A 24,874-nucleotide genomic window follows, 5' to 3' on the forward strand; every position below is an offset into this window, starting at 1 on the left:
TAATTGTATTTTGTGGTAAAAACCTGGAAAATTATCTTTCAAAGAAAAACACAAAAGAACGGTTTGAACTATTAACTTTTACATCATGAACTATTCTCCCACATCAATATACTCACTTACATCCTTTTTGATATAAAGTAACGTCTTTAAATGGCCTTCATATTACTTTTGATAAAGCATTTTTTGTCATTTTATTCCATCAATCCTGTCAACATAAAAAAACAGGACATTTTAATAATAAATGACCAATGGAAAGAGGTCAACGCCATGCGGGCAAGGGGGCACACATCCAAAGAGCTCGAGTGTCCTGCTGGTGAAGCTTCCCGCGGGTCGGAGCACCGGGATCTGAGCTGCCCCCCCACCAACAGCAAGTCATCTTGACACAAGGGGTCAAAATAAAGTTGTAAATTGATAACGGAGACTGAGCGGTAAAGTGTTTTACAGATTGGAGGGAGTGGCTGTAGATTATCAGGAAGTCCCCCCCCCCCTTTCTTTTCCTTCATAAACAAGACCTGGGTCACTTGTTTCTACACTGGTGGCCCACAGGTGACCTCCTCTCTCAATTGCTCTCTTGCTTGCACAGTCACATCGCTGCAGTAAAAATGGCCATGGCAGGTAAGGTGAGTACAATCTAAGACGTGGACACAGAAATGCGTACCTTTTGCTGTATGTCATATGATATGCTGCGTGTATTTAAGCACTCACACTGAAGTGCGGGTCAAACAATATCTTATTAGTGATCAGTTATTCTAGGCTATTTTTAGGGAGAATGTGTTTTATTTGAATGTGCCTCTGTATTTGAGAGCAGTTCATGCTTTGGCTTATTCAGGAATCAAAGTGTTTTCTTTCCTGGTAATAATTTACAGCGTTTCTGCTTACAGATAGGGTCATATTATGTAATAGCCTTATGTAATGGCTCTAAGGTACCTGAACTTTAAACTGACCTTTTTTTCTGTTTCTAACTTTTAATATGCCTCCTGGTCCCCTCTGGAACATTTCTTCATATGTCCACAGCTGATGAAAGAAAATTATTTTTTATGTACTCAGTTTGACACAACTTAATTACTATCCGTTCAAAATTGTCAAATAACGCGTGTTGACTTCAAACTGTTTGCTTTTGCAAAAAGCAGGTGCATCAAAGTTACTAAAACCACTCACAGCTAACATAATAAAGATATACACTAATACAAAGTGAAGTGGGGGTGTCGAACCCATTCGTTTTTCTCGATTGTATTCCCCACATCTCATCATGTCATTTCGCGCGGTGTCACTGCGTTGCAGGTCATCAGGTGCAAGGCCGCGGTGGCCTGGGAGCCCAACAAGCCTCTGGTGATGGAGGAGATCGAGGTGGCCCCTCCCCAGGCCCACGAGGTCCGCATCAAGGTGAGACATCGACTCCGTGGCGCGTGTTCGGCCATTCTTTGTCCCTCTTCCATTAAAAAGTGACGCGGTGATGTCGACGTGAAGCCCCGCCTCTTTAACCCGTCTTCAAAGCTTGGTCGCCGCCTTTGTCGCAGATTGTGGCGACGGCGGTGTGCCAAACGGACCTGCAGCACCTCTGTGGGAATATGGACAAAGACGGCTTCCCCGTGGTCCTCGGCCACGAGGCGGCCGGCGTCGTGGAGAGCGTCGGGCACGCAGTCACCGATCTGCAGCCAGGTTCGTTTCGAATACGCGCTTATTTGCGCCCTTTCAAAGAGTGAGTTGAGCAGATTTCTGCATCGCACGTTGTTACATTTATCTTGTCACGCAGGTAAAAGATGGCCTAATTGCTTCGAGGCAGGCGACGTGACAAGGTTGTTTCTGTCTTTCAGGAGATAAGGTCATTCCTCTGTTCATCTCCCAGTGCAGAGAGTGTCGCTTCTGTAAGAGCCCGAAGACCAACCAGTGTGAGAAAGCATGGTGAGCTCAACCAGCGTTCTCCTCACTTCCACTTCAGACTTTTCTTTTTGTGTGTGTTGATACGTATATAGACGAGAAGCGATGTTCAGCTCGTATACATCAGAGAAGCAGCTTTAGGTGCCATAGAACAGACAGTTGAGATCTTTGTTTCTGTTCTGTTCTTCGTTCTTCACTCTTGCTGCGGTTGCAATTCTCTGTCCAGGTATGGTGCCGATCCGTTGTCAGTCCCAGAGTCCAGGTTCACCTGCAAGGGGAAGAAGGTGCTGCAGTTCACGGGAACCAGTACCTTCTCTGAGTACACGGTGGTGAACCAGATGGCCGTGGCCAAGATCGACCCCGCTGCCCCTCTGGACAAAGTCTGTCTCCTGGGCTGCGGGATCTGCACAGGATACGGAGCGGCCGTTAACACCGCCAAGGTGTGTCCGTTTGACCTCCTGGAACACACGGCGGACAGGGACCCCTTGTTGACCGAACCCTGCTGCGTCCGCAGGTGGAACCGGGCTCCACCTGTGCCGTGTTCGGCCTGGGAGCCGTGGGCTTGGCTGCCGTCATGGGCTGCCAGGCGGCGGGAGCCAAGAGGATCATCGCCGTGGACGTCAACCCGGAGAAGTTTGTCAAGGCCAAGGCGTTCGGGGCGACCGACTTCGTGAACCCGAAGGATCACAGCGGCCCGGTCAGCCAGGTGCTTTTGAAGATGACCGGCGGAGGGGTGGACTTCTCCCTGGAATGTGTCGGGAATGTGGCCGTCATGGTAGGGGGGGTGGTTTGGCTTCATATGGATCAAGGATCTGTGGGAGAATTGTGACTAAAACCTTTTCTATTTAACCTAATCAATATTGGTTCTGTTCCTCCATCTAGCGCAGTGCCTTGGAGTCTTGCATCCAAGGTTGGGGCGTTAGCGTCATGGTTGGCTGGACAACCGCCGAAGACTTTTCTGCCCGACCCGTTCAGCTCATCGGTGGACGCACTTGGAAGGGCTCCGCGTTTGGAGGTGAGACAAATGGGACCATCGCTCCGGCAACTCAATGGATTCGGGCTCTGTTACTGCAGCTGTGTCGTTTGCTGATGGGATTGTGTGCCCCAGGCTTTAAGGGCAGAGACGGCGTGCCTCAGATGGTCAAAGCCTACCTGGACAAGAAGATAAAGGTGGATGAGTTCATCACTCACAACATGACCCTGGACCAGGTCAACGACGCCATCGAGCTGATGAAGCGTGGCAAATGGTAGATGAAGAGCGCCGGTCTTGCTCCACCGCCCACGACTCAACAACGACCCAGATCTCCTAATTTCTCTCCTCTCTTTGTTCCACAGCATCCGGACGGTCATGACTGTTTCTCCAGAATAAGAATAAGACGGGGCCGGACAGCTGATCTGCCGCTCCTCGCTCCGGTCCATCAACGCTCCATCAACGCTCAACCTTTTGTCCTTTTCTAACTAACTATGGGAGATGAGAGAGAGTAAAGCATCCGGGTGGAAGTTCAATCAAACAGGCCTGATGTGTTTTCCATGCGCACTTAATCTTTAATAAAGATGAATGAAGATCTTTATGTGTTTCCTTATCATTGAATTGGGTTAAAGCCAATGCTGGAACAATAAAGGAGTGACTGCACCTTTAGTAGAGTTTAACATTTTAAAATGATAACCAGTTTGACCTGAAAGGTTCTGTTCCTTTGTTCCTAAGTGGAGCAACTATATCACAATGGGGAAATGTGATGGCCTTAACTTAACCCGATTGAGTCCACTCTACTATATGGTAGAGCTAAAAATGTTTTGATTGTTGTATCAAATAAAAATGCAAAAAAAACATTTTTCCTATTCTTTTGTTTCCCCCTGGGGGACATTAAGGATAGTTGGTTCACAACTTCATCACTGTGAGCGATCCTTTTTTTCGTCCAAAACGTCAATTCACTTCAACCGTGTCTGCTGAATGAATCGGCCTTTTTACATTTTACCCAGAATGCAAGAGGGGACGGAGAGGAGCTGATGGCGGAGGAACGCGTGACTCACACTCTGCCCTTCGAGACGTCTCATGAATACTGTCCCCCCCGGGTTTTGTCTGTCTCGCGTGTCACTGCTGCCCTACAAGCCTAACATTGCATTCTGTAATGATTTGCCCTCTGAGGATTTTTTATTTTTTTTTTTACAAATAGGGTTAGAAATGTTAGAGTGGAGCAGATCTCATTATACGAGTCCCACACGTATTTCCCAAGGTCTCCTCTTAGTCAATAAGTCTTGATAGATGCTTTTTTATTCCACGCAGGCTCCACATCTGCTGCCCAGATGGGGGAAAGAGAATGATGACATCCAGCTATTGCACATATTGCATTCCCAAGAGGGGGGGGGGGTATGAAAAGAAAGATATGCTGAAAATAGCTTTTTTTTCGGATTGACAGCTGATTTTACAATTTTGAGCGTTATTGTGTCATTTTGATATAGGTGTTCTGCTGTTATCAAAGTTGTGTAAGGTAGAATTTGGGATCCGTGATTCATGACGCCCCCCCCCCTCCCTGCCTGATGGCCCTCACAGCCCCCAGTTCGGTTCACGCTTTGAAATAATGATTTATTTGTATACATCTGGGGATCTTTAATCAACAACGGCTCAAAAGCCCCGTGTGCTGCGTGATGGATTTACATTTCATCACAGGTGTGCGTGTGTGCGTGTTTTGTTGTCCTCTGTTGTGTTGTGTGAGTGTGTGTAGCATCAACTTGTAATCCTCAGTGCTCCATTCGGCGCCGTGACACAGCTTTTTGGTCTCAACAAGGTCTGTTTTACAGGTGGAAGCGAAAATACGTACTTCGTACTGAATGTTGGGGATTGTGGAAATTTAAAGGATAGAGCCTCCGTGAGAAATCAAAAGTATCTTAAACTCGTTTGTGATTAAGTATTTATTACTAACTAGAATACAGACTTCATAGGAATACAGAAATCATTAATACAAGCCGAAAGTACAGACAGAAGTTCACCGAGTCAATGAAAGACAGGACACAGAGTTCAGGGCGAGTCAACAAATGAACGAGAGACTCGTGGCGTACGTTCGATTAACAGAGATCGATGGGACCTTTGTGATCCCACATGGAGAACAGATTGTCCTTTCCTCTTATCAGTCAAGTATTAATGGGCATCAGGAACGTTGAGTCCAAATATCTTCCTCTTGCACTCCACAAAAGGCTAAAGAGGAGAAGTGAGGTATCACCGTGGAAGTGGCCCCTCAAAAGGTGATAAAAGCGGCCTCAGGTGTTCCATGTGTGCCATGGACACTTTCATTTAATAAAAATGAATTGGGATCCTCCTGCTGCTGCAAACTCTTCACTTACTGTGTTCTTTAGAGCCAACGCGGAAACAATAAAGGAGCCGCTGCACCTTTAGTAGAGTTTATCATTTAAAAATAACCAGTTCGACCTGAAAGGATCTGCTCCGTTGTCCTCTGGTGAGCCGTCCGACACTACAGGCTACTTTGCACCTTTTAGTGATCTCCGGTTATACATTTGAAAAAGAGAATTTGCTATAACTTACATGAAGGCGATTTGCAGGTGAATCCTCAACGCAGTCTTCCCCTCGTACACCCCCCCCCCCCCAATGAGGAGACCGCAACTTCTATGAATCCCAAACCAACCTGTGTCAAAAGACCAGGCAACTGCCCCTGGCTGAAGTGGACCAGGTGTGTCTCCTGGGCTGTAACCCCGGGTTACGGAGCTGCCGAGCCGGCGGGGGCCCCCATCGGTCATCGGCGTCTGCTCTCACTTTATAACCTTTATAAAAATCTGTTTCACAAGTACAGACATAAAAAGCACACTCGTACTTCGTCGTTCAGCATTCTGCCGCGTGCCCGTCCGTCGCTATCGGCAACCACTGCTCTCCTCTCCTCTTAACGAGCTCGACTGGTTCCCACAGAGATCACACCTCCACTCGCCATGGCGGACCGCGCCATGAAGACGTTATTTAATGATGGCTGCGTTACACTTTCGTGGACAATGTGGGGTCTCTGGCAGGGAGGTGGGTGGGGGTGGGGGGGTCATTCTTTAATGGTGTCCCCTCGGTCAGCGTTGCACTGCTGCAAAGCGCACCTCTGACCGCTAACGACACCTGCGTTTGGACTCCTGCTGAACTCCCACAAACCTCCGAGTGAGTCACCGCTCAGTCCCGTGTGTTCGGAGAACATTCGCACCTAATGAGGCCCGAGGCAAACTAATAAACGTCAAATAATCAAATCTCAAATGCGCCGTCCTTAAAAAAATAAATAAAAAAAAGATAAAGGCACAGAGGCGGCGGTTTGTAGTAATGAAAGGCCGGTGATTTAGAGCACCCAGTGCACGCGAGGACAAACCCGCCCACACACAGCTACACAAGAGTCATTTATTACTCCATTAGAGGGAATACAAAGATGGCAGAGAAACGGTGATCACATTAGTCCTCTGAAAACAGAAAGAATGAGACGCCGCGGTGCTCGGTGACCTCCGGGGGGGGGGGGGGGGGGGCAGACGTCGGCTAACCTGCCTCGAGACATCCGGATTTATAGATCCATACGTTAAGGCTCAGTTTGCTACACCGGGGCTGTGGGCAAAGCGATGAGGCCGAGGGAGACTCCCCGCAAGCGGGATCAACAAGAAACGTTCACAAATTGTGTGTCACCTCATTTTTTGCACAACAACAACAATTGAGGTCTGCATGTTTCTTATTGCGCTTTCAATACGGTTTGCCACTGAAGTGTAATCTTCTTGCTAAGCTAACTCTGTATGGCGTTGACCTCTGTCCTTCATCTGGGGGCCGGTGTATTTCCTAAAATGTCTAATCTCTCTTTTGGATTCGTCTGTTAATGTTCTGATGTCTGTAAGAAGCCGTCTCCCAGCTGGTGGGATTTTGTGAGACTTGTTGACCCCGACCTTCCGGGAACCCTCCTTTTTCTCCAGTATTGCTGATACTTTTTTTTTGTCATCCGTCTCTGGGAGATTCGTACAAATTGTGATGAAGTCGACAGCGGTTGAGAGAAAAGACGCAAAGCACGGCATGTTAGTTTGATTTGCCATGAGCAACGCCCACACACACACACACACACACACACACACACACACACACACACACACACACACACACACACACACACACACACACACACACACACACACACACACACACACACACACACACACACACACACACACACACACACACACACACACACACACACACACACACAAGCAAGAAACTCTGGGCAACTGACCAAAACCCGAATCTCATGTTCATGGGTCCTCCGGGTACAGTTTTCACTAACAAAGCGATCCACGGGTAATATAAGACACATTCAAGTACTTCCATTACATTTGAGGAACCGATATTTAATTCAAAGCACAATGAGAGCCGCAAGAGCTCAAGAGTGAGGGGGGGGGGGGGGGGGGGGAGCCTCTTCGTTGGAGGTGTGTGCGTGTTGGCGTGCGTGAGGCCCAGGAGGCGCAATGTCCGGAGAGTCCCGTCCTCTGCCGCGTTCCAGTCCCGCCTACATTTGGTTGAGGAAGTGGGCGCGGCCGTTGTCCTCCAGGCGGCGGGTGAGGATCTCGCAGCCGGTCTCCGTCACCAGCAGGGTGTGTTCGAACTGCGCCGAGCGCTTCCCGTCCCTGGTCACCGCCGTCCAGCCGTCGGGCCACGTCTCGTCCTGCCAGCCACCTGAGGGCGAAAGGACACACGGTCGCGCGGCGGCGTTTTGGCTTACAGGGCATCATTCACGCAATCATGTCATATTTACATCGATTAAAATGACAATTAGCCCTTCAGTGACCCGCTTTGTTTAGGCTATTCACACCAAAGTGCCGTTACTCACCTTCACATATCATGGGCTCGATGGTGAACACGTGGCCGGGCTTCATTACTCCAACCGCTTTGTTTTCTGGGAAAATTTAATAAAAAGCCGACGTCATCCCGTTGCGGGGAAAATTCAATGGGGAGGTTTGAACAAACAAAGGAGGCCTTGGACCACTCACTGGCGTAATGGGGCACGTTGGGAGCGGTGTGGAAGAGCCGGTGGATGCCGTGGCCGCAGTAGCTCCGCACCACAGAGAAGCCGTTGGCCTGCGCGTGCTTCTGAATGATGTTGCCCAGCTCTCTGTAGCGGATGCCCGGCTTCACTGCGAAAGCAGGGAGCATCGGACACATTAACTGTGGTCTGTGGCCTGATTCCAGAAGAAATTCACTGACAAAAAGCTTTGTCCACATTCAAAGTTTAGACGGAGAGTTTATTGTTGGATCTTGGAAAAATGAAAATAAATCTCAGCTGGCTCCGAGGCGCCGGCGCTCTCTGGTGGACAACAAATGTAAAGCCAACACCGATTTTCAACTCATTCAAACGACAGAAATCACAGAGACACTTGACCCCGTGAAATAAGGGAGACCAACACCCCCCCCCCCCCGATTGCAGCAAGCAAGAGGAGACACCTACCAGAGTCGATGGATTGCATAAGGCATTCGTATGTGGTGTGAACCAGCTTCTTCGTCTCTTCATCCACCTCGCCGATGTAGAAGGTTTCGTTGAGGTCACCATGGAAACCGTTGTGGTAGACGGTGATGTCCACTGCGCGAGAGGGAGACGGGGACAGAGTCAGAGCCGCTGTGTGTGTGTGTGTGTGTGTGTGTGTGTGTGGCGCGACACAAAGAAAGGCGCCTTTGTTAAGAATCTGAAACGTCGCGGGGCGCATTTTTTGCTAAATTGCTGATGAAATTGGAACCGCTGGTGGGCAAACTGGGACTTCTCCCACTACTTCAGGGGGGGGGGGGGAGAAACATGGAGAGCAGCCGATCTGACAGGCACATCCCCACAGCTAAAGGTTAATAGAACAGCTCGTCTCGTCAGCGCCACGCGGCGACAGGCGAGCTGTTGGGCAAGTGCTCCATCAGACGCTCTGAGGGGAGTGGCGGATGGAAGACGAGGCCCTGTCTAAAAATGGCCGAACTCCCGCTGACACCATTTCAGGACGTTGGCACAACCATTTGTCATGACGGAGGAGGAGGATTTTCCTTCATTTTCCACTCCTCTCTCTTAAAAAAAACAAAAAAACACTCCCCTCATCCAAACTCAACTTTCTGGTTCGGAATTAATGAAACAGTCAAGAAAGTAAATACAAAATGACTTGTTTAGTTCCAACGTATGAATGAAACCAAAGGCCTACCGTTGAGGATATCTCCTTCTTCTAATGGCCGTCTGTCCGGGATGCCGTGGCAGATGACTTCATTGACGGACGTGCAGCAGGATTTGGGGAAGTTGTAGTAGTTGAGGGGGGAGGGGTAGCAGTTCCTGGCTATGCAGGCCTGAAAGGGACACGGCGTGTCGGTTACAGAGACAGCGAGACAAGGGCGTAGGGGCTTTCACGGCCACGCGTACCCACCAGGTGCACGGCGTGGTCGATCTCCTCTGTTGTGACGCCCACTTTCACCAGCTCGGCTGCCAGGTCCAGGACTTCTCGCGCCAGCTGAGATTTAACAAACAAGCATTCAATGGGGGGACGGGGACGACGACTCAAAATTACGTCGCAACGTTGACGGCAAGCGGCATCCTTACAGTGCACACCACCCGCATGCCCTCGATGTCCTCGGGACAAAGGATCTTGATCTGCGACGTCCCCTTCAGAAACTGCTCCGACTCGGATATGCCTGCGCGGGGGACAGAGGAGTCTCTCAGAAACCTCACCTGGGACCAGATTTACGTTCTCGTGGTTTAGCTTTTACATCACAAGTGACAGCAGTTCGGTAGTGAGAAGGTTTACGCATCGTCAGTCGTGCTCCAGCTGTGTTACGCAGATGCACATCTGGAGCCACAACCTGCTCTTCTCACTCTTAACGTGAGCCGCGTCTGATGTCAAAGATTTTTGTATTAAATCCATTTTGTGAAACAAAAAGGTATAACTAATGGTTGTTTCAAAGCACAAATCAAGTTTGAGAATATTTATATAAATGTTTTTACTTCTGCATGAATTCCACTCAAACAGAAGGCGTATTTAATTTAAAAAGGTCATGTACAGTTTAAAACATGACTTTCCCCAATAGATGCACCATGACAGATTATAGCTCCTAACTATTTGCATCTGTAGTCCCTCAGCAGTGAAAACTATAGATCTGCCTTTATTTGAATTTTTTTTTTATGTCGCCACCGTCTTCTCATCAAAAGCCAAGACGATGTACTTTCAACCTGAATCCCACATTTCTCACCAGCATTTGCACGCGTTTCAGTGCTAAGGTCCTACGGACAACAAGCTGCTCCTACACAGTATAAAGAGCTACAACAATAGCAGAAGCCGCCTTAATGGCGCTCGCACTGTCAACTCAAAGGGGAACGAGCAGGCCTGCTACGTGGGGGAGGCGGTCTAACGAGGCGTTACACAAGATCAGGGTTTTAGGATAAGAAGCACATTAAGGGAAAGCATTTAACTAGACATTGTTTAAAGCACTGGAGTCATCAACAGTTCGCTGATCTATAATTCATCAACTCAAGCAAGATGATTGCTGCATGAACAGGAACAGTTGCCTAGCAACGCAGACAGGTTTTTTTCTTCTTTTTTTTTTTTCTTTTTTCAAGTCAAGTACAGCCCTGCTTTTGACCCGCAGTAGACAGTGTGCGAGCGACAATCAATTAGACTTACTCACGCTTTGATACAGCTGCTCAGGAAAAAAAGAAAAAGGTACGAGAGAATCAGTGTGCACACGTTCATGTCTTCACAATGCCGAGCTGCGCTTCCCTGCAGGTGTATTTGCGGTAAAACTCCCATTTTTTTTGCGAGAAAAAAAAAAAAGGAAAAGGAAAACCCGATTTGACTTCAGCTCAGTTACAAATACCACGTTAGAAAAAAAGAGAAACAGCCTGTAACAATAGTGCCTCAGTCCCCGAGAAGGCATCACGGGAGGAATGAGAAGAGACTGTAACCATGACTACCTGAGCACGGATCTACGCAGTCCGATGACAGGGATGTAGAGGTTGCCATGGTTGCATACTGAATGTCTTTTCCAGAGACGTCGACCAGGTAAATAAGCCAGGTGGCAATTAAAGAGGTGTCTGATAAATAACACCTGGCTGCTCATTTGAGAACGAGGTGCTATTTGGGCTGTAAGCAATATTTTATTTGTTGGAATACCGAATTTAACTCCAGTCAAATGGTACTTGCACTACCAATCGTACTGAGAATACGCGTCACACCCTGCAGCTGTGTACTTTCCACCAAACATACACACGCATATAAACACTATAGCTGTGGTGAGTGAAAACAAACCATTTGCATACGAGGATTTGCAACAAATATGTATTTGTAATAAGATAAAACAGGTCAGGTCAACAAGTCAGTATCTGGTGTGTGTAAATATTTCAGATTCCTGTTCTGATGTTCACAGTGTTGAGGCTTTGCTAACAGGAAAGACGCATCACGTAGTACTGATTTGCTTAGTGGACAATGAGGCAAAGTGCTGAACTGAGAAAGAAGCACAGGTACCTCTGGGGTGATCGGCGTAGTCGGGTCTTTGGATGTCACTGGGCACGAGCCTCATGGGAGTCTACAGCGGGAGCCGAGGGGAGGACAGAAAATGTATACATTAAATCAGGAAATAATCAATGCAATAATAATACGATAAATTTCCCCCACTGCCCACCCACCCCTCGGATGGCCGTCGTTCTTTCTTTGGAGATCGTTTAACGACGCGGCTGGGTGTCCAGAAAGGACCGTTCATCATCTCTACTTAACAGCGTTGATGAAACGTGTCCGAGTGCGTTTCAGCAAACCATCCGGTCGCCAGGGAGAAGTTGACATTTTAAACACTGCAGTGTTTTTTTTTTTTTTTTTTTTTAAGTTCACGATGTCTTTCCAGTTGCCATCGTTGATACGGACGGTTAATGACCAGAAAAATTAAGATTAAAAAAATAAATACATTTGCAAATCCGTCTAGGGCCAGTTAATACATCCAAATGGAAACAAAAAAGCACGTCCTTGTGGGCTCACCAGTGGGTAGTGGGGGTTTAGTTTCCCCGTGTAGCGGTAGCCGGGCCATGGGTCCGTGTTGATGTCCTTCTCCACGCAGTTCCTGGATTCATTCTGGTTCTTGTCGTCCTCTGACAAAAACACAGCACAAGGAATCTGAAGCATCTGGCATCCCCGCGTCAGTTCATCACTTGGTTTAAATGTGGCTTTCTAAAATCCGGACGAGCGACCAGCGATACCTACTTGCTTTTTTGTGCAGCAGCTTGTGAGACCCCCAGCTCCCTTTGAAGCATTCCTGGAAACCCCCAAAAAAACACAAGCAGAATTGAGATGTGCAACAGACTGGTACAGTGAGAATTCATCACTCCATTTATTCCTCCTCTCAATGATTATGTTATGCTGTCGGACAGCTCATCAGCGGAGGGAGAGGGACGGGGAAATATAAAAAGCGTGGGTCAGGTTGCGCAGCCCCCAAAAAAATGGAACCGCAGCAATGATCTCTTGGGTCAAATGCCACGGCAGCACGAGATCACCCTACACAACTATTTATAAAGCTTTAGACTCAAGAGAACATGGCACGGTCCATCTGCAGTTTAATATGCAATGCTTGGTTGGTTGAATTTTTTCAATGCAGTGTCTGCAAGGCAAAGCAACTTAGTCAATTTAAGTCAAAGAAAACTGCAATGACAACTATGCCTGCTTGTCATAAAGGTCCAAGAAATCCTGCACAGCTGTGCATCTGTACAGTAAGGTGGGGGGTGAGTTTATCTTCAGCCAAGTGTGAAACCATCTTTAAATGGACATATTTTTGAGGGGGGGTTTAGGGGGCGGGGGTCGAGAGAGAGAGAGAGAGAGTCAACCATCGTGACAACAAACGCTCCGTCACGCAACATTAACTCTGTGGCATTTAACATCCACAACTCCCCCAAAGCCCGAGTCGTTAATGAAATGCCTTTTAACCAAACAAAATATACATTATTTCATTCAGGCAAAACGGGGTCTACACTGCAGGCGTTTTTCCATTGAGACCTGGGACGACACCGGGGCTCACTGGAGCTAATCAGCCAGCAGTTAGCTAGCTTAAACACCCCTACTCCCCCCCACGCCTCCTCGGCCTGCTGTGCGTGTGATACGGGGTGAGTTGCAATGACCGAGTGAATCACTCGTACGCATAACGCACGGCCACGGAGCGCTCGTGACCGTTACCCAACTAGATCATTAGCGGTTCACAAAGCACCGCACGGTTACACATGTCTACCTAGCTCGACAGTTAGCAGCCGCATGATGATACAGAAGGCCCAGGTGTGTTAGCCACAAGGGCCGGGGCTTTGGACTGGACTAGACGGAAAAAATGCAGCGGTACCTGGGAACAGAAATAGGAGCCTTGAATACCAAGCTTGATACATGTGGGACACTGGAGTTTGGCGTCCTCGCTGCAGCCCTCTGTCTCACACTCCCTTCTTGCCTCGGTGCTCGCCATGCCTTCGTCTGCCGGAGGGGTGGAGTCGAGCGGAAGCAGCCAGCCAGCCGCATGCGCACTGCGCATGCGCGGGGCGCGTCACTTTACGCGGCTCGGCCCAGAAAGTTTTTACAACGGAGTTTTTTGTTTTTTTTAAGATGGCGACCGCCGAACCGGTGAGTACTCGCTCCCCCTCCGCCGTGCGGGAGCGTAATGCAACGTTCGCGGGGCTTCTCGCTATAATACCGGACCCGGGTTGTCATTTAAAGTGTATGTATGCCTTAAAACGTTTGTCTTTGAAACGAAATGGAGAGTTGTCACGCCCGCGCGTGCTGTTTTTGATAACTCTGAAGTTGGTCCCGTCTTTCTCTGCCACGACCGAAGCGTCCGAGCGGAGCGCTCGCGCGGGGGGGGGGGAGGTCTCCCCCAACTTGAGAGGTGACGTCGCCGCTAACCGACGTGCCGTTCACCTCTGCGCGAGAGATCCATTTCAAAAGGAACCAATAAACCTTTTCCCTTAGGTTAACAGCCATGCCGCACACCTGAGCGATTACAATTTGAGACGGGCACGTGTGTGACGTGCTAGACTTAAATTCGGCGGGTGTTTGTGTCACTTCAATGTGAGCTGTCAGAGTCGGCGGACGTTGCTCACTGCTGACCTCCTCGATGCAGCGGTGGCTGCTTTTTGAGGTTGACTAGTCGGTTCACGCGAGATAATGGCAAGTTTTATTTTATTACCCCGCCCAAATAAACAAGTATCTTTTATTAAAAGAGTCAACGGACACGCCGAATCGAAGGCTGGCTTCAACCGCTTAGTCTCGTGTTGGAACGGATCATTAGCGCTGACCTAAGCTAAGTTAACGTTAGCTAAAAAGAAGTTTACGCTGACCCGGTCAGACGTAAGAATGGAAGTCACGTGGTGCTCTTGACGTTCGTCTACATTACAAACATCAGGGAAATGGACACGACCGGGCTTCTTAAAATAAATCAACGCTTGTCAACTAACTTGCCACCAGTAACGTTACTGGGTAAAAGTTGCCAGCAGAGTCCACGTTAGTTAGCTAAATATAGCTTAGCTTCACATAACGGTGGAATGGGTTCCAGATGTTCACCAGTGAACGCTTACGTCACTAATTCTTTGACTATATTTCGACTTTATTTAGGTGATAATCTCCTTCGAGATTAGGAATGACACCGTTGTTTTGGTTAGACTCATTTTGAATAGTAACCTGTATCAGGAATCGGGAAACGTTTATTGCCATAATATGTTGGACATACATGGAAATTGTCTTGGCGTTTGGTGCACGACAGAAGACAGTACAATAATGACGACATAGTGCAAATAAGATACAAATAAAATAAAAGTGTAATAAAATATATGCTATGGGTTAGTAAGTTAGAGGAGATAAGATAAAATTAGAAATAAAAAATAAATATTAGAAATAAGTATTTAAAGTACCAACAATAAAGTAAAGGCTAACCTTTGTTATCCACATAGAGAGTTGCATAGGAGATTGGATTTCAGTAGATTTTTTTTTTTTTTTTTTAAAGACCTGCTTCCCTTACATGTATCTTCTCTCACTGCCTTTCAGGAAACCAACTCGAGTCCCCCCCAGTCTGATGAAGATGCAGCTGAAGAGACTGGACAAGAGATTGTGAACCCAGAGGCCTACATCAAACACCCCCTCCAGAACAAGTACGGGGCTGCCAATCTAAATATAAAAACATGCTTAGTTTTGGGAACCCACAATAAGAGGAACCATTTCAGTGTCGAACTTGCCTTAGGTCATTTCAACACATTTGTTGAACTTAATTCAAGAAAAAATTATTGATTTAAAAAATAGTTCTAAAAGTAATGCGTTCAGCTGTAATAGTGCTATGAAAGCTCCATGTGGATTGACCATTAACCAATACCAAAGTCCACTTTCCAGATAGATTGAGCAATTGATTAAGAAAATTCCTTAATCAATGATCCTGCAGTTCATTTTTTATGTGACAACAAATTTGATTGCCTCATGTTTTGATAATGCCTTTCTTACTGGGCTTTTTTTTCAATGAGTCTGTATGGGGGACATTTTTTTTCCAGGTGTTAGATTTTCTGTGATGGTTTGGTGACCTGTCCAGACGGTTTCAGTTCTTTCCTCTCAATCCTAGATTCCAAAAACCTTGTGTGCTGAATACAAAAAAAGCATCATTTGAATATTTTATACATATTTAGATTCCACAGGGATGCTTATGTCCAGTAGGGTCAAAAACAAAACTCCTCAGAAAGCCAGTCGGCTAAAAGAGAAGTTGCTTACTGGTCTTTGGCAGGCCGGCTGTGGGACTTAAAATAAACCAGCGGCGTTCTAATATTATACCAGACACTGTATCACGATGGGAAATTGTCATATTCCCTCATTCGGTCGCATTCCATTCACATCAGTAAACTTGTTCCCTTTTTGAGGCTTTTCGTTTCGGCTCAAACTCGTTAACGTTTTTATTTTGGCGAATTGCGATGGATCCGCAGGTGGCAGTGACTACCGGAGGTCTTTGGGGGGGGTTTGCCCCGCCCCGCCCCCTGAACCCTGTTAATCTGCACTAGTGACGAGGGGCTTTCAAATCTTATGATTAATCAGTTTGCAGTGTGTTTTCCATGGCAATCTCTATTCTCTAAATGCCCGCTCAACATAGCTTTGCTCTGCTCTACGTGACAGTAGTTCACTTGTTTGTTTCGATTAAGCTGATTGAGTTCTTTTTGAGATATTCTGAATTTTATGTTTCACGTTTATTTCATGTGTAACGATAGCAACCTTAGATGAAAACTTTTTTTTATTTGAATACATTTTGAATTGGGTTGAGGAAAAACTATTTGGCACAGCCCCACTAATCAACATGATTGTGATAGGAGAGAAGGGATGATGATGATGATGATGATGATGATGCTGTCGTCGCACAGACACACAGGAAGCGGTTGCCGGGCCGTAAGAGGCTTCATCATGAAACAAGTCGCGCTCACGATTAATGGAGAGACAGTTTGTGCCGGCAGCTCGAGGCTCGTTCGCTCCGTTCGGGTTCCTTTGGTTGCCTCGTCTTTAATTAGGGGCTTGTTACATTCATGCAAATTGCTCCTCTGCTTTCTTCCAACAGATGGTCCCTGTGGTTCTTCAAGAACGACAAGAGCAAAACATGGCAGGCCAACCTGCGACTCATCTCCAAATTCGACACAGTTGAGGATTTCTGGGCGTACGGAGCGATAAATCTCTTTGTTTGCTTGGACCTCTGTGGAGGGACTGCAGCAGCAAAATGCCACAATAGACTTTTTAAGATATTGTTGGATATTTTTTTAACGCTGTGTCTCTTTATTTCAGACTTTACAACCATATCCAATTGTCAAGCAACCTCCTGTCGGGCTGTGATTACTCCCTTTTCAAGGTACGCTTGATTTATGTACCATTCATGTGAGTGAGGAGTTGCCGTTGAGATTAAAGTAAACGTGATGATGCGCTAAAGGTCGGAACATTTCCAAGCAAAGTTAAGGCTGAGGAATTTGGGATTCTTTGCAGGTTAAAAGAAGAACCATTTGATTTGGCTTGTAGCCGTGCACTGAGTTCATAACGTGCACTGTTACATTAAAAGGGACTCAACCCTCTATCTGAGGTAGACAACTGAGTTTTGATTGCTGTCTTGGACGGAATACATTGAATCATTTGAACTTGATGAACCCTTCAGGTAGATTTTGTTGCCCTGTAAGATGCAGCTTGACTGAGCATGCCTATTGGGTTTAGTCTATCTACTGCACTTCATTCTTTAATGAAAAACATGTTTGTTTTTTTTCTCAGTTATTTGTCACTTTAAACACTAAGTTTGCACAGTGTACACATTGATTTGCAAAGTACCTTTGCCCACCCACTAACTCTTACTCTCAGTTATTTGGGACTGCGTTCTATAATCAGTGGGCTTTAATTGTCAACATTAGCAGGATCCCCCTGTGGCAAAGACTAATTACAGAACTTCTGCAGATCCGTTACTTAATCGACATGAATGCAATTGGACTTTTACACCAAATATTCTTCACACGTGTCGAGTCCTCGCTCCCCTTTTTTAGCATTCCAGCCGCAAACCTCTGACCCGATCTGTGCCTGTGAGTGGCTCGGAACGTGTTTTGACCATTTGTGTCGCCGCTGCAGGACGGCATCGAACCCATGTGGGAGGACGAGAGGAACAAGCGCGGCGGCCGCTGGCTCATCACACTCAACAAGCAGCAGAGGAGACAGGACCTGGACCGCTTCTGGCTGGAGACTGTAGGTCTGGCTGCGGCCCGCTGGGCCGCGTGGCGCCGTCACTCGTTTCTTGGGCTTCGCTCGACATCCGGCGAGATGCAATGTTCAAATACTTAGCGAAATGTCGGCGTTTTACTGTAAAATGCCACAGTCGTATTTTTGCACTTTTGTGGCTCTTTCCGTTTGTACGTGTCCAAGTAGGTCGTATTCTTGATGGAGCCTTCTCCTATTAAGACATGGCGGATGTGCGGGTTGTAATGCGCTGGATGGTTTTCACGAAAAAGTTTGACATCGACGGGCTTTTGGCTGTTTGTGGACGATTTGTTGGCGCAGTCAGTGATCGTGGTGTGATGACGGCAACTTCCCCCCCCAGCTCTTGTGCTTAGTGGGCGAGGCCTTCGGCGACTGCAGCGATCAGGTGTGCGGCGCCGTGGTCAACATCCGCACAAAAGGAGACAAAATAGCCGTGTGGACCGCGGACTACGAGAGCCGTGACGCCGTGACACACATAGGGTGAGGCGCGTCTTCATCTCACCTCTCCCTCTCCCCCTCCTGCGACCTCTCACGCTGTCTCTCCCCCCCCCCCCCCCCCCCCCCTCCCCCACAGGAGCGTCTACAAGGAGCGCCTGGGGCTCCCGCTGAAGATGACCATCGGCTACCAGTCTCACGCCGACACGTCCACCAAAAGCGGTTCAACCACCAAGAACAAATTTGTGGTTTGAGGGGAGATGGCCGATGTGCCTTCCTGTTTGTTCGCTTGTCTTTTGTGTTGTTGGTTCACGCGTTTACTTTGCTGCAAAGACTTTGTGGAATGCAATCTGGAAGAAAGAAAAATATATATATACAAAACCTGTCATATAAAAAAACAAACCCAAACCGTTACCTGCCCTGGACTCGAACCATAGAACATAAAACATGGACATGAACAGATGAACACTAACAATAAGGTTTAGAAGTATAATAATGGGTGATTTAGAGGACTGCTTACTTAACTAAAGACATTTGTGTTGATTTTTTTTCTTTGTTGACGAATCCTGAAATGTTAAAGGTTATATCTATATAGATCTCCCATTTACGACAGGCTTGTTGCTTTGCTTAATGAATGAAACCCTTTTTAATTTATTTTTAATTTGCCTACATAAGATTAGATTGTTTAGAACTTTTATTTTTGCTTCTTTTGCCTTAGATTGTTGCACTCAATCGACCTTCAAAAAGCATTTCATGACTCGTATTCATTTGAGCGTTAATATAATTAAAACATTGGTTTTGCAATGATCAGTATTTGAACTGTGTAAAACTTTTGCGGTACATTTCTTGTTGTAATCCATTTACTTTTGACCGTGGTGCTGTATCGTAGGACATTGATTTTTAGTTTGCAGCACAGCGTCTAATAGAATAACCCCAAACGGAGACACAATCCATCTGAGGGAAATAAGTCCCTTCCTCAGCTTCAAAGGAGATCAAGATTTACAGCGAAAGCGCCACATTCAAACCCCATCATCCCAAGATCCCTTCAAATGTCAGCAAAAAAAAAGGCACTTTAAAAGAAAAGGTTACTTTGCGCAACTCAGTTGCCCGTCTCGGTCCATTGGCACCTTTAAAAATGTCACTCGTGCGTGACAAATGTCATCACGTTCTCAAGGATCGTCCCTCCCAACGAGATCCTCCCTGATCTCACGATGCGCCACGTGACGGCCGAAGGCTCACCGGGTCCTCGTCGACGTGACCTTTAAAGGTCACCTGATCTGACCTGAGGATCCTTTTTCAAAAACATAAACACGCTGGCAATTAAATTGTGTGTTTTACAGCAGCCCAGCTGCCGGATGGTGAGTTCCATCCAGCTAAAGTGCAGTCAGCAGCCCTCAGATGACTCATTCATCAGGCGTGCTGTGTTTGATTTTGGTTGGGAGGTGTTAAAATGGGTCAAAGATGCGCCGTTCTAAATGCAGAGCACAACGTACAGACCAATGAAGCAATCGTTTTGCGCCACTGACCTTAAACCACACTCTTACACAGACACACACACACACACACATTGTCATCCGCAAGGCTTCCTCGCGTGGCACGTTTGGTTTGCAACAGTCATCACAATCTAAATAGACGCAGATTTTCTTTAGACCCCGGTCAGGTCGTAAAGTCGCATCCGCCGGTCCGTGCGTGCAACAGGTAAAGCCCGCCGACACGGGGCGCTTTATTAAACGGGCTCACAGACCCACCTCCGCAGCGACGGGTGCAATCAATGTGGTAAATTGAATCGAGCTCGGCGGCCTCCAGTCAGCCCCAAGCTGCCGCTGGCAGGACCTCCTTGTATTCCACTTATCTGATCCCCCCCCCCAAAACCTTTTTGGATCAAATCAATCTGGCACAAGGAGGTAATCCGGCAGGGGAAATATGAAATAAAAGCCCAAAATCAAAACCAGACCTCTCAGACGGGGAAAGTATCGCTAAAGCGATTTGATTTCGGAACCCGAAAGCACAAAGTGGAAATACCACCCGCGAGGACATGTGCATCTCGCTGTTTGGTTTCCGGGCTCCTTTGAGCACTTAATCATTAACACTGCTGTCCGTCACTTTACACTGGAGGGAGCTGCAGCCCCGTTCAGCTTCCCACGGGCTGGCGGAGGGAGCCGTTCCACCTCCAGCCCTCCACGCCGCGTGGACCGTCGTTTTCTTCTCCGGCTCTTTTGGTGGCGACGCTTCAAGAGGAAAGAGGAATTAACGCAGGATTTGGAGATGAGATTTTTTATTAGAAAGTTTCTCTTGTGACTGACACACATGTCTGTGCATCAGGCCCTGGAACACAATCAGCTTGCCGTTGTGTACGCGGCCGGATCAATTTGGCTCGTTCCTCTCCCGCCGGTACCGGGGATCAATGGCGGGATTTGTTAACCCGGACGAAGTCGACGCTTTGCGGCCTTGAGAGCTTACGTATGAAGATGTGCGCAGAAGGGCCGGTGCCGTGGTGTAAAATGAGTCATCGTAGACACGGAGGTTTTTTTAAAAAAAAGTATCGATCCAGAGGACTGTGTGTATGAAGCCCAAAGTCCTGACAGGAGCACAGTGTTCAAGCTTCACACTGCGGCACGGCATTGATTATTCTATCGTTTTAATCATCACTTTTATGGCACATCTTGAAGCAGTTATTTATCTTAATTGAAATTTCAGTAGCTAGCCATAAAACTGTTATGCCCAGCGCCTTTAAAGTCCACTAATAAACACGTTGTGTCTTATTTCTGTACTTCAAAACGGACTGCCCCCCTTTGCCCCTTTGCTAATTGAAAACATGACATTACATGACATGTCATTTAGCTGACACTTTTATCCAAAGCAACTTACAGTAAGTGCATTTCAACCGTAGAGATACAAACTCAAAGCCCTTTCACAGCTTGTTAGAGATAAGAGCCATTATGTTCAGTTAAGTACAGTTTAAGTGCTACAATCGGTCAGTGTTAGAATTTGTTGGTGTGTTAGTCGAGGTGTGGTCTGAAGAGGTGTGTCTTTAGTTTGAAGGTGTTAAGGCTTTTCCTTAGAAAGCAAGTGGGTCAGTCGATGAGTTGGAAAAACCTTCCGGAAAAAAAAAAAAGATATCATTTCTCACCCATCAAACTTTCAAAGGATGCTGAAGTCACAACTGGCAGGGTTCGCACCAACCGGAGATTCATTAGTGTGGCCTTTTGTGACGTTTTACAGTGTTTGCACTTCCAGTTCTGTGTTAAATTGGCTGGTAATAATAACCCCATGTGCACTCCCTGCCTCACTCGGCTGTGAAAAATGAGCTCCAGAGACTTCCTTGGCATATTTAATTTTCCGTCTCGACTCATTGAGGTGACTATTTTCCATACAATTAATTTCGGTTCATTTGGATTAAGTTCCACCCGCAATCCACTTGCTTTGTAAAAAAAAAAAAAAAAAAATTAAACATTTTGGGGCTTTTAACGTTATAATTTGTCAGGAATGATAATTCGCCTTCACAGCTGAGTATCATCAGCATAGAAACGCACGTTGATTCCACGGCTGCGTGTTGTTTAACCAACAGGGGAAATAAAAGTACAGGATTCCTGGGGTCAAAAAAGTGCATTTATTATTGTAAAGAAACACAACAGTTAGTCATAGTTACAAACACCACGGAGCGTCCCACTGAGAGCCTTTAATGAGCCGTTCTATCTGGAACAAACTCATTCGGATGGAACGAACTAAAAACTGTGCTTTTCACCCGCCATTCGGCCATTTTTTGGGGGGGGGGGGCTGCTTGTTTTCGGCGCCTGGAGGACTCAGCAGTATGTGTTGCCTTTGCGTACTTGGCTTTGCGTTTTCACCGGCCGACGCGGCCTCCCAACTATCCAACGGCCACCTCGGAGCCACCTGCCACTTCCTTCGGGGGTTGTTACCTCTCCAGTAGTTCTCCAAACGTGTGCATTCGCGCAAGAGAGTAGAAAAGATTGGATTGTGGGAATTTGTACGCCAATTTGGCTTTGCTTGTCGTTTAATTGCTCCTCTGAGGCACGTGGAAATGTGCTTGAGTTACCCGAGTGCACCAGAAATGATACGATATTGTGAGCCTAACACGGGATAATGAACATTTAAAGTAGTTATGGACACGGTTGTTTGGTGTTGCAATAAGGAAGGGAGGTCTAATTTAGGCTAATTGCATCTTTATGTTATTTATGTTGTCCTATAAACACATTTTCACCGAGAAGACATGACATCTCCAAGCTTTAAGTTCTCCACTTATCATGAAATTTTCACAATATGAGGATATGAGGAGCATCTTTATAACGTTAAGCTCAGTCCGTCTCCGGTAATGACCTGTTCGGAGCTCTGTGGTCTGAATCCTCATCACCCGATCACTGCCCCCCCTTTTCTCATTTACCAGGTGGCCCGTTATTAACCGTTCAGCCATCACTAAAACCTACAGCACACTGTTTACTGTTCCCTCGTGATGTGGAGGTAGATGATTAGGTTCCGGCCTTAATCAATGTTTATTACAGTTATCTGATCACTTTCATGCAGACCTTCTGCTTTTTCCTCACCATGGTATTTTGTACACTCACACGCACAATCATTTAGTTATCCCTGTTCTTCGAAGAACAGGGATAACTAAATGCCTCACACAAACCATGACCCAATTCCAACCTAAAATCTGAGGTTTAATCCTTACAATAAACATTTGGAGAATTGACTGATTTTCAAACGTCCCCACTGTGCGTTTAAAAACGTGTGTGTTGGTCCTCACTATGTGCGAAGTACAAGTGCGTTCACACACACATACGTGGTGTGCGTGGTGATAGGATGGTTCACTTAGCACATTACACAAGCTCTGTCCAAATGTAAAACATCCAATCCCACCAGGACCATGATTCCCCTCTGGTTGCCTGGCAACTACTCTGTGACAACAAGACACAAGAAATAGTGCCTCCAATGTAAACCCATGTGAAAGCAGGACATGTCATTTGAACTGATTGAACATACCTGTAGAAACAAGTCGACTCACACGGTGGGTGGCAACAACCACACCCCCCCCCCCCCCCCCCCCCCGGACACGTCAGCCGGGCCCCCAGAGAGCACCATCAGGGGCCATGGCACCGCGTGTGAGGTGCAAGGGTCGTGTAAGTGCTTCCTGTTTAGGGTTTTACTCCTTTTTATCATTTCTTGACTCCTTGCAACGAGTCGGCCGAAGCAAACAGACATTATTTACCACACGTATTCATTTAGGACAAATTAGGTGATTGCAAAAGTGACTTTTACTTCATGAGGCATGATTGGATGTCATCCAGATCTACTGCTGATGTGTCAAAGGGCCTGTCAGTCTCAAATGAAGTTCACAGTCTCTTCATCTGACCTTTTTGAGTAAGGAACGAGAAATTGAAATGTCATGTTTTAATCACTCGAGATGTTGATACAGTGAAATAATAAGTATCAATATGAAAATGTCAAAATGCAAGTCCCCCGTATTTATAGCCCTGCCTCTGTCATTACTTCACATCAGTCTTGAGAATATTCCGTTCTGGCAGCAGCCTGCAATTGTGCAGACATGAGTAGAGTGCTTAGTATAATATTAGATTATCTACTGCCTTATATTTGTTTCAGTGCTGAATCTATCTACTCGGCTCTCAGGACCCTGCTGCTTTTTGCATTGAAGCTTTGTTTAAGGGATGACTCCCACCTGGTATATTTAATTGACTTGAGCAGACATTGCATGTAAACCTTTAATTAAATGCAGTATTCTAGTTAACCATTATGTGTTAAAAAAAAAGAGAAATTACACCAGTATGAATGCTTTGCTGCCGCTGTTTTGGGGGACATGTGGTGCTCGAGAGGTAATTGTTGTAATATTTGAAGAAAGTGCTAAAAATCAGAACAAAAGTAGACAAGGAACCTTTTGCCTCCCTCTTAAAAGCCTTTCGTTTGCCAGCAGAAAGGAAAAAAAGGGAACAAGCCGTACGGCACGAGAAGTGAACTGCAGACGTTCGGCTCATCCATAACACAGAAGGAATATTTCAGGGGTTTAATGAACATACTACAGGCTCCTGACACTTTGGTACATGGAGACATCGGCATCATAAATCAAAAGCCAGGTATTCTTTCACATAATGAAATTACTCAGACAATAGGAAGTATATATATATATATATATATATATATATATATATATATATATATATTTATGTATGCAGAGATGGGAGAGAAGAGAAGTTTGCTTCTTGTGTCAAATTGGCCATCTCAAAGTCACTCCTGCGACCTGAATCAAGGCCTCCAAAATGCCAAAAAGAAAGCCGACAAAGGGATGCATTCATTTCATTATTATTTCTTTCAGTGACGCAAAAGACGGGGGCAACGCATCAAAACGATGGAGGAAGAAAACATTTGGAGTTTGAGCAACGTGAGTCTGAATGAATTATGCAGCGATCGACAGCGGGGGGGGGGGGGGGGGGGGTGTCAGACAATTTTCGGGTGACGCTCTGCTTCTTCCACCGGCGCGCGGTTGCCATAGATGCCGGGAGCCGTGTTCCTGTTTGGCCTCCGGTTCCGTCGTCTCCGGCTTCTATTTCCGTCTCGCTCTCAGTCCAAAGTGTCAGGCGGTGCAGGAGTCGTGGGGAGGGGGGGGGGGGGGGGGGGGGTTTGTGAGAGCAGAGAGCAGGTTTGTCATCACACAGAGATCGGGCGAGCGTTACGGTTGCACGAGACGTCCGTGGAGACGTCCGTCCCCCCCCCCCCCCCGCAGGGTTTGGTGCTGATGAAGAGCCGTGGGAGCCGTCCATCCGTCCCACTCGGGTGCAACCTTGGTTACGCTGGGGCCACGCTTTTC

The 24,874-nt window shown here is 46.8% G+C and overlaps 4 protein-coding genes across 5 annotated transcripts in view; 3 read left to right on the forward strand and 1 right to left on the reverse strand.

The window, feature by feature from the left end:
- The first annotated feature begins 482 nt into the window (after nucleotides 1–482).
- LOC119227321 (alcohol dehydrogenase 1-like) lies at nucleotides 483–3,445 on the forward strand. Its single transcript, XM_037486023.2, has 9 exons — nucleotides 483–620; nucleotides 1,282–1,383; nucleotides 1,518–1,659; nucleotides 1,815–1,902; nucleotides 2,105–2,318; nucleotides 2,393–2,653; nucleotides 2,761–2,893; nucleotides 2,987–3,125; nucleotides 3,214–3,445. The coding sequence occupies exons 1-9, from the start codon at nucleotides 603–605 to the stop codon at nucleotides 3,245–3,247; spliced, it is 1,131 nt and encodes a 376-aa protein (XP_037341920.2). The 5' UTR covers nucleotides 483–602; the 3' UTR covers nucleotides 3,248–3,445.
- Nucleotides 3,446–6,242: 2,797 nt separating this feature from the next.
- On the reverse strand, nucleotides 6,243–13,373 carry metap1 (methionyl aminopeptidase 1). Its single transcript, XM_037486025.2, has 11 exons — nucleotides 13,211–13,373; nucleotides 12,091–12,142; nucleotides 11,869–11,978; nucleotides 11,365–11,425; nucleotides 9,447–9,538; nucleotides 9,274–9,357; nucleotides 9,058–9,196; nucleotides 8,331–8,462; nucleotides 7,876–8,019; nucleotides 7,716–7,781; nucleotides 6,243–7,561 (listed from the first exon to the last, which is right to left on the reverse strand). The coding sequence occupies exons 1-11, from the start codon at nucleotides 13,325–13,327 to the stop codon at nucleotides 7,395–7,397; spliced, it is 1,164 nt and encodes a 387-aa protein (XP_037341922.2). The 5' UTR covers nucleotides 13,328–13,373; the 3' UTR covers nucleotides 6,243–7,394.
- Nucleotides 13,374–13,415: 42 nt separating this feature from the next.
- On the forward strand, nucleotides 13,416–18,878 carry eif4eb (eukaryotic translation initiation factor 4eb). 2 transcript variants are annotated; one of them, XM_037486026.2, is made up of 7 exons: nucleotides 13,416–13,482; nucleotides 14,899–15,002; nucleotides 16,436–16,531; nucleotides 16,657–16,720; nucleotides 17,476–17,589; nucleotides 17,942–18,081; nucleotides 18,176–18,878. In XM_037486026.2, exons 1-7 carry the CDS (start codon nucleotides 13,465–13,467, stop codon nucleotides 18,288–18,290), a joined length of 651 nt encoding a protein of 216 aa, XP_037341923.2. In that variant the 5' UTR covers nucleotides 13,416–13,464; the 3' UTR covers nucleotides 18,291–18,878. The 2 variants fall into 2 exon arrangements, with proteins under 2 accessions (XP_037341923.2, XP_037341924.2); XM_037486027.2 differs by lacking the exon at nucleotides 13,416–13,482 and adding an exon at nucleotides 13,881–14,025.
- A 4,958-nt stretch (nucleotides 18,879–23,836) lies between these two features.
- lingo2b (leucine rich repeat and Ig domain containing 2b) overlaps nucleotides 23,837–24,874 on the forward strand; it is a 20,155-nt gene continuing 19,117 nt past the window's right edge. Inside the window, exons 1-2 of the mRNA XM_062557375.1 lie at nucleotides 23,837–24,143; nucleotides 24,383–24,448. The gene's annotated coding sequence lies outside the window, so the exon portion shown is untranslated. The remainder of the gene's footprint in view (nucleotides 24,144–24,382; nucleotides 24,449–24,874) is intronic.

Source organism: Pungitius pungitius, chromosome 14 (genome assembly GCF_949316345.1).
Source record: "Pungitius pungitius chromosome 14, fPunPun2.1, whole genome shotgun sequence".
Taxonomy (NCBI): Eukaryota; Metazoa; Chordata; class Actinopteri; order Perciformes; family Gasterosteidae; genus Pungitius; species Pungitius pungitius.

Bases quoted from the DNA above. Each gene is read 5' to 3' on its own strand.
- LOC119227321 (XM_037486023.2), top strand. The intron at 1,903-2,104 runs GTGAGCTCAACC...TTCTCTGTCCAG, and splicing joins AACCAGTGTGAGAAAGCATG to GTATGGTGCCGATCCGTTGT. The intron at 3,126-3,213 runs GTAGATGAAGAG...TTTGTTCCACAG, and splicing joins CTGATGAAGCGTGGCAAATG to CATCCGGACGGTCATGACTG.
- metap1 (XM_037486025.2), bottom strand. From the start codon at position 13,327: ATGGCGAGCACCGAGGCAAGAAGGGAGTGTGAGACAGAGGGCTGCAGC. The intron at 11,979-12,090 runs GTAGGTATCGCT...TGTTTTTGTCAG, and splicing joins GCTGCTGCACAAAAAAGCAA to AGGACGACAAGAACCAGAAT. The intron at 7,782-7,875 runs GTGAGTGGTCCA...AAATTTTCCCAG, and splicing joins CAACGTGCCCCATTACGCCA to AAAACAAAGCGGTTGGAGTA.
- eif4eb (XM_037486026.2), top strand. The intron at 15,003-16,435 runs GTACGGGGCTGC...TTCTTCCAACAG, and splicing joins AAACACCCCCTCCAGAACAA to ATGGTCCCTGTGGTTCTTCA. The intron at 17,590-17,941 runs GTAGGTCTGGCT...TTCCCCCCCCAG, and splicing joins ACCGCTTCTGGCTGGAGACT to CTCTTGTGCTTAGTGGGCGA.